Source organism: Sinocyclocheilus anshuiensis, unplaced genomic scaffold (assembly GCF_001515605.1).
Source record: "Sinocyclocheilus anshuiensis isolate Anshui unplaced genomic scaffold, SAMN03320099.WGS_v1.1 scaffold1053, whole genome shotgun sequence".
In the NCBI taxonomy this organism is placed as follows: Eukaryota; Metazoa; Chordata; class Actinopteri; order Cypriniformes; family Cyprinidae; genus Sinocyclocheilus; species Sinocyclocheilus anshuiensis.
Window position 1 is genome coordinate 647731 of NW_015555711.1, and position 8613 is coordinate 656343.

The 8613-nt window shown below is 36.5% G+C and overlaps 2 protein-coding genes across 5 annotated transcripts in view; both read left to right on the forward strand.

Annotated features, from left to right (window-relative positions):
* The window catches only part of LOC107672036 (laminin subunit beta-2-like), a 51840-nt gene extending 48171 nt beyond the window's left edge, over positions 1-3669 (forward strand). The window contains exons 30-34 of the mRNA XM_016465113.1: positions 504-711; positions 785-926; positions 1018-1194; positions 1268-1427; positions 2876-3669. Coding sequence (XP_016320599.1) covers positions 504-711; positions 785-926; positions 1018-1194; positions 1268-1427; positions 2876-3012 — 824 coding nt within the window. The 3' untranslated portion in view covers positions 3013-3669. The remainder of the gene's footprint in view (positions 1-503; positions 712-784; positions 927-1017; positions 1195-1267; positions 1428-2875) is intronic.
* A 1121-nt stretch (positions 3670-4790) lies between these two features.
* The window catches only part of LOC107671985 (ubiquitin carboxyl-terminal hydrolase 19-like), a 36535-nt gene continuing 32712 nt past the window's right edge, over positions 4791-8613 (forward strand). For 2 of the 4 annotated variants that reach the window (XM_016465002.1, XM_016465004.1), the window contains exons 1-2: positions 4791-5168; positions 6964-7293. In XM_016465002.1, the coding sequence (XP_016320488.1) occupies positions 7128-7293 (166 nt within the window). In that variant the 5' untranslated portion in view covers positions 4791-5168; positions 6964-7127. The remainder of the gene's footprint in view (positions 5169-6963; positions 7294-8613) is intronic. The other 2 variants (XM_016465005.1, XM_016465006.1) reach the window with 1 other exon arrangement.

The window sequence follows — 8613 nt, forward strand, 5'->3', positions numbered from 1 at the left end:
AAGAATCGGCTAAAAACACATCTCTTCCATCTTTATTTGACCCTCTAACTCTAGCACTCTCTATTCTAATTCTATTCTTAAAAAAAAAAAAATAACTTGTCCCTTTTAGACTTGCACTCTATTCATTTGCTGCTTGTTTTCTTTAAAAAAAAAACTAACACTTGCTTCTCTAATCTTTTTCTATTCTATCTGTTTTCTTTTTAGTTATTATATTATTTAAAAACCCTTGCTACGTGTACTGCGTTAAGCTAACTGAGACTTGTTATAGCACTTGCATATCATTGCTCTTTTGTTGATTTTGATTGCTTCCATTGTCTCATTTGTAAGTCACTTTGGATAAAAGCGTCTGCTAAATGACTAAATGTAAATGTAATAATCTGATTTTCAAACCTTTCAATAACATTTCATATGTTATATTCCCTCTCTCATTTTTCATTTCTTCTCACAGAATTTTAACTTGAATTCTTTTGAGCTCATTTACATGTCATGTTGTATATTTGCAGAGGAGGGGGCAGATCCTGACAGCATTGAGGCAGTGGCCAATCGGGTGCTGGAGCTGTCAATCCCAGCTTCTCCCAGGCAGATTCAACACCTCGCAGATGAGATTAAAGACCGTGTCAAGAGCCTGTCCAATGTGGACGCCATTCTGGAACAGACCCAGAATGACGTCCGCAAAGCAGAACAACTGCTGCTGGATGCCAAGAAAGCCAGGTGACTATCTGCACATCTGGTATTTTGCACATCACTTTGTAAACGTAAATGCAAATCTGTTCTTTCACTCTAGGAATAAGGCGGAGGGAGTGAAGAGCACGGCTGAGAGTGTGAAAAACGCCCTGAACGATGCCGGCAGGGCTCAGGCAGCTGCAGAAAAGGCCATTCAGAAAGCTAGAAATGACATCGGCTTAACTCAAAACCGTCTAGCACAGGTAAAAAAAACTGTAATTAGGAATAACTTTAATTTTTATGCTCCTAAATTGATTGGTTTTGACTACAAGCGCTCTTACAATACTTCTGAAGATCCAGTCAGAGACCACAGCTCGTGAGAGAGATCTTAATGATGCTATGGGCAGACTGGGAGATCTGGGACGCCAAATAGAGGCTTTAAAAACCAAACGTGCCAACAACAGCCTGGATGCAGCCCGGGCAGAGGAGACAGCCACTATGGCCCGGGACAAGGCCAATGAAGCTAAAGAGGTGTGTGGCGGTCATTTGTGTGTCATTGAGTGTTGTGTTGACCAGAATTTAGTGACTTTATTGTCTGTTTTAGATCCTGGATGGCGAGCTGTCCGATAAGTATCGTACTGTTCAGGGTCTGATGGACAATAAGGCGAAAACAATGCAGGATGCCAAGCAGAAAGCAGAGCGCCTGAGAGATGAAGCCAAGGAGCTGCTAAGGGATGCCCAGGATAAACTACAGAGGCTGGCGGGTAAGTGTGTGAGAGACACGCAGAGAACTGGAGGAAGTTCTTACAATTCAGTTTTATGTTTTAAACTGTTTTTTGAATTTGGAAGAACCAGAAAAGTTTATTACAAGTATTAGTTACAGTATTTATTACAGAAAAGTATTACATTTTATATTGTCAGCATTTAATTGAAAGATTAACATGAACATCAGTATTTCTTAGTATTTGGTTTGTCCCTTTTTTTTACTTTATGACATTAAATATATACATAAAACCATATGGGGATGCACAGCACTGAGCTGGCCTAATATAACAAAGTGAATAAATATTATTTTGTAAACAAATATTAAAAATAACTATTATTTTATTAATTTATATTATCACTTAAATATATTGTAAAATGCATATTTAATAATAATTAAATAATATTATAATTAAATAATTATGTATATATTGAATGTAGGAACATCACAGAGATGTAAAGTACAGAGTTGGAGTAAAATAACAATAAATTAAGAAATAAATAATGTTGTAAAAGAAATTGTGTGTAAAAATTTAATAATATAGATAGATAGATAGATAGATAGATAGATTCCTTTTATTTAGAATTTAGGGAGATTTACGGCACAGATCTGGTCAAATCTAACAATAAATTAATTAATTATAACTATATTATAAATATTATCATTTTATGTTATAAAGAACCCATTTGTGTCCCTGGACCACAAAACCAGTCATAAGCACGATCAGGGTCAGTTTTTCGAAATTGAGATTTATACATAATCTGAAAGCTGAATAAAGCTTTCCATTGATGTATGGTTTGTTAGGATTGGATAATATTTGACCGAGATACAACTATTTGAAAATCTGGAATCTGAGGGTGCAAAAAAATCTAAATATTGAGAAAATCACCTTTAAACTTGTCAAAATGAAGTTCTTAGCAATGCTTATTGCTTATCAAAAATTAAGTTTTGATATATTTACAGTAGGAAATTTACAAACTATCTTCATGGAACATGATCTTTACTTAATATCCTAATGATTTTTGGCATAAAAGAAAAATCAATAATTCTGACCCATACAATGTATTTTTGGCTATTGTTACAAATATACCCAAACGACTTAAGCCTGATTTTTTGGTCCAGGGTCACATTTTTTAAAGGGGTCATATGATGCTTTTTTAAAGATCATTATTTTGTGTATTTGGTGTAAGATAAAGAATATCTCTTTGGTTTTGAGACTTTAGTCTTTGCAACTTCAGGGATCGTATCTATGCACAATCAGCTTGTAACACTCCAAAGAGAAAGGAAAACTTGAAATCGCATCATATGACCCCTTTAAGGGTACTTTCAAGTAACTGAAAAATATAAACTGCCCTCTTCTGGAGATAAGTAGTACTGATCTTGGAAGGCATTCATTGTTTTATTTCCTTGTAATTCTGACCTGGCTTTGTTGATGTTTTGCATACATAGAGCTTGAAAAGGACTATGAGGAAAATCAGAAGGTATTGGAAGGAAAAGCCAGGCAGCTGGATGGCCTGGAAGATAAAATGAAGGCAATCCTGAATGCAATCAATAAGCAGATTCAGATCTACAACACCTGTCAATAATCGGTCACAGGAAGGAAAGCACAACAGCTGGACTGCTGCTGTCTCTGAAAGTTCACTACTGTCTGAAAGGATCTGTCATTTGACTCTTTTCCCAGGCTGCTACAGTTTTCGCCAACAAACCTACAAGACAATGCCAAACTGCCACCAGACGCGATTTCTGGAACAAATGTTGTTTTAATGAAAGGCTACTGTTATAACAACACTACATTAACCTGTTTTCATTCTGGAACTGAATGCAATGCAGATATTCACATGTGTCTTGTAAGGCAGAGCAGTATTCTACTTTCTTGGTATTAGAAATATGCTTCTAAAATACTGAATACAGTATGATGAAGATACTGAGTTTGCTTGAATGTAAGAGACACTGAATCTTGCCACAGAAGTTTTATTGTATAGATTTTCTGCTTGCCCTTTTTCTTTTAAAACTGGTATAGCTTGGTATTTTATTAACACTCGTTTTCTAATGAGACACATTTGTTGTCTTTTGAGAAATTAGTTTCTATAATAGGCTGAATATCTGTCTGAGAAATTACAGTAAAAGACATTGTTAAATGAAGTAAAATGAGTTGTCCATTTAGAGTCACTGGTTGTGTATCATGTACATCGATGTACAGCGTGTTTCTTCTCACGATAAATAATACAAATAAATAATATCCCTGTGTGATTTCTGTACATTGTGTGATTGTTAGCCTGTTACATTTAACCCTAATATATAATAATATATGAGGAACAAACAATTAAAAAGTTAAAAACATAAAAGTTGAATGAAGTTTCATTATGTATTTACTTATGTTGAGTGGGATCTGCATCTTCCATTTTCTCACAAATTGTGAGAAAGTGTTTTCCTTCCAGATCACCTCACATGTGTGAACACCATCAGATACAAAAATAATGTGTCAAATATTTGACTGCAGGATGGTTTTGAATAGATTTTCAGCTCCATCTATTGATGTGTCACAGCAGTCAGAAAATCTTCCAGTGTTAACAAAACGTTTGCATATCACACATGTATTAAATGCAAATGTTGTTTTTATCAAATAGAACCAAATCAAACCTACTTAAAATGAGAGAAATTATATGACAAACCCAAACAATAGTTAATAATAGTAGTTGGCATACATTAATGTTTTTGAAAGAAGTATTTTATGCTCACCGAATACATTAAAAACAGTAATATTGTGAAATATTATTACAATGTAAAATATCTTTTCTATTTTCATATATTTCAAATGTAATTTATTTCTGTGATTGCAAAACTGAATTTTCAGCATCATTATTGTCACATGATCCTTCAAACTCCTTATAATATATGCTGATTTTTTGCTCAAGAAACATTGCTTATTATTACCGATGTTGAAAACAGTTGTGCTTCTTAATATTATATAAGAAAACCGTAATACTTTTTTTTCCAGGATTGTTTGATTAATAGAAAGTTGCTTTTACTTAAAATACAGTTTTTGTAACCGTATAAATATCCTAGGCCTAACTGTCAAGTTTAGTCAATGCGTCCTTGCTGAATAATAATAGTTTGAACCGTAGTTACGGGTACAGAGTCATAAGCAGATGGCATAACGCTCAACAGAACCACAGTTTGACTTGAACAGTTCCACAAACGAAACAAGGACCGTCTTTGACGTTTTAATGAATAACATCCAACAGTATGTTTCAAATGTATACTTTAAGATATTTACATATCAAATGCATCATGAAATCTCGCACCAAAAAAAGTTTTACTCTGCGCGTGGTTGTAAACGCAGAGTGCTGTCCGGAAGTAGACCGTGCGTATGTTTGTGTGTGGAGCAGGTTGGCGTGGTCGCTGTCTCTACCCGGTTTGTTTTTGTTCTCTAACAAAGTGGGAGTCACAGAGCAGCGGTCGGCTCTCAAGTGGAGGACGGGCACCGTCGTTGCGTCTTTGTTTTTGTTTACAGTAGCTCGGTTTCTGTTTTAACACCACAAAATGGGTCCTGGTTAGGATTATTTTGGAAATAAAAGAATTAATTTTTAGCAGGCGAGCTGATGCGGCTCAGGGGCGATCGGCGGCCCGCTGCCGTGTGTGAAGCCTGGGGCTGAATTTAAGCTGCAGTCGCCGCGGCTCCGCTGACGGAGGAAAGGACACGCCGCTGCGACTCCTCATTACAGAAGAACAACGAAACAAAGTAAGATTTCATTTAAACAACTGTCGTCTTATCCAGGTATCGTAATATGCCTTCACCTGTCCTGTAGGTAACGTTATAGCCTACATAAGTTTGTCAGTACCGCACCACCCGACCTTGCGGTGAAGTGTTTAGCTGGGCAGCCGGCGCGGAGCGAGAGGCCTCGTGCTTCTGTTCCCTTTAACGGGGATTCAGCTCGCTCCGCACACAACACGGCGAACCGGCGTCTCCTACAACCAGACAACAACGCTAAGATATGTCACAAATCGTACGAATGATATTTATTAGTATTAGACCAAAATTAATGTTAAGGGACAGTTGTTAGAGGCATGTTTTGAGTTAAAGAGAACTTGAGTGTGGAATCGAGTCAGACAGGCTAAGCTAGCCGGGTTGGCAGCCTCGGCATTAGCGATCGTTACGGGTTTATAAGCTGATTGATTTCCCTTGGGCACAGTTTTCTCATTTGACAGCTGAAAAGGAGAAAAAAGGAAATGTGAAGATGATTAAATTCAAATATATTTTGTCTGTCTCCATATTCGTTTTGGATACTGGCAGCGAAGTGTCTTAATAGTGACAGTAACCGGCATCGGTTTTGGTGGCTAGACGGTGTTTTAATAAAAAAGTGAAAGTGTAGTAGTGAAACCAGAAGGTTTGGTTGGACATTTGATTGTCCGAACACACTAGATTTTTAAAAAGAGAGGTCTTTTCTTTTTTTTTTATAATGCCATCATTATATCATGACAGCAACCACTTAACTGTTGCGTATTAAAATACAGACATACTTTATTATTTTTCAAACACTAACGCACCCCTATCCATCCCGTTTTTGTTTCTGTGTTTTCCTATAATTAGACAGATATTGATTATAAAAGCCACATTTGGCTGTAATCTTTGTCTAGCAAAATAATAATCATAAAAAAATAAAGAAGAAGAATTGAGGTTTAGTGAGGTTTAGCTTTTTTCTAAAAGAAAGATGATTTTGAATAACTCAAGAATGCCTTCCAAGTCAATACAAAACATTCTGTTATAAATATCCGATTACATAAAGTAGGATCCAAAAGTCTGAGACCACAATGAAAATATAGGTTTTTCTTTAATTCTACCCGGAAATAAACAGTTTTTCAAAACAAAGAAAATAAATAAAAACATATCTTTATTTCATATTTTATTGTTGTGTTTAAAAGTATTAATGTCAGCATGAAATTAAAATCTCTTTGATAAATGCATGATTCATTCATGTATATGTTGCATTTGTTTGAAAAAAAAAAAAAAGACTTCATATTGTAATCAAAATGTCATAACTGGATCATCTCTCTAGTGATGGATACCAGACTTCTATAATCAATTAATCCATTTAAACCCCACCCCTCTACAATTGACTTAAAGCTTGAATTAATTTTTGAGTGCAACGTCCGCATCTCAAAAAATCCAACTAAAAACAGATGGATAGAACATACATAGTTCAGCCCTTTTTTATGATCTGTCTTTAAGATCTGTCACTAGTTCTGGTGTATCTTAAATCTGCTATTTTAAAACACTAGGCATCTTACGCTTGTGTACACACTGCAGTAAAATAGGCTCAAATTATGAAACATGTTTGAAGCTAAAAAGAGTCTGTTTACATCATACCCTACATGATTTTCTGTGGAATGTGTCAACTCTGACTTCAAACTGACCTAGCGTTGGGGGAAAATCTGTGAAAAAGTTGTGTAGTGTATTCCAGACTTTAGTAATTTGTACTACCACTCATCCAGAGTCTGTTTGTAATACATACATTGCTGTTGTGTTTTGTTCACAGTCTTCCTCTGATTCTCTTCTGGGAGTGCTCTCACTTGAAACGCCGCCAAGATAGCTGGACCGGGCAGGAAACGGCACAGCTCAGATCCAGACCCCTGTGGAAGCAGCTCCAGCAGCGGGAGCGAGGTAGGAGACAGCCAACCCATTAGCAGCAAGTGGCTGAAGATGGCCAGCAGCAGTACAGGCCCCAGTGAATTGGGCCGGAGGCGAGGTCAGAGAGGACCTGACGACGCGGTCAGCACCAGTAAGAAGAAGCAGAAGGACAGAGCCAACCAGGAGAGCAAGGAGGCCAAGCAGGCTGCCTCAGCCACCAGCTCAGAGACTAGAAAAGGTGAGGGGTGACTTAGTTTGTAAACACTCATGAAGTAGGTCTGAATGGCTTTTTCCCCAATTCATTTTATCTCTTATCTTTTTGATTGTCCTTTCACTTTGTCTTCCGCCAGGTGTTACTCTTGGTCTTGGAAATCAAGCTGTTGAGTCCTAGACGGATATTTGATTCATATGCTTGGGGCAAAAGTATAGCATGGGATAAAACATTTACCGCAGTGATATCTAATATAATATGAACTGATAGGAAGCGTCTGTGGTGCAGTGTCCTTTTGACCATTATAAAATGCAGACTGGCCCATAACTTGAGGTTAAAGTCATTAAAGGTATTGTATAGTCCTTGTCCTATTTTCGTGTACAGAGCTGGGCTGGTTTCCAATCTGTTACGTAGTGTGGTAAACGGTGAACTGGAAAGTTAACAGACATTAACTGTGTGAAAGAAGCTGAACTCGTGTAGTTGTTCTGCCATGCTATTCGGTATTGATTTAGCTATGGCACTGTGTCCTGAGATTGTCTAATGAATTGGTTGTTGTGTGGCATTAGAAGCTGGTTTTGGTTGGTATGTGGCGAATCCAGTTTCATTTAGAATGACATTTATGATAATCGTCTTTAGGTAATTATCTTTGAACAAAACAAGGAAGTAATGAAAGTAAAACTACAACAATTAGAGCTGACCTGAATGATCTCAGATGTTTTTTTTTTGTAGGACTATATTTCATATTACTGATAGTTACTGTCATTTGTGTTAAAAGGATAGTTCTAAAAGATAGACCTAAAAATCTAAATTCTGTCATTTACTCACCTTCATGAAAGTCAATGGCTACCATCGACCGTTTACCATCATTCTTCACAATATTTTCTTTGCTGCTTGAGAAGAAGGAAACTCAGACAGGTTGAGGCTGAATAAATGATGACTGATGAATTTTCATTTTTGGGGGAACTATGCCTTTAAATAAGCCTTATTTTACGTTTTGACTGTATATGTAAGACCATATGTATTGTTTATTTAGTTTGTGGTGGCTTTTCTAATCATCTAATGTTATCATGCACCTGGCATTCATGGAGGATTTTAGCATCTTAGCGTACGTGTGTCTATATATGGCAACTTCTTAGACTTAGTTGAATATGCTTAAGTTGGCCAGTCTAGAGAGAGATGGATATTGCTTTATGACAGATACAGATTATTTTTGTTTTACTTTCAGATATGCAGAACCACTTTAAAGGGGTCATATGACGTTGCTAAAAAGAACATTATTTTGTGTATTTGGTGTAATGAAATGTGTTTATGCGGTTTAAGGTTAAAAAAAAACATTATTTTCCACAT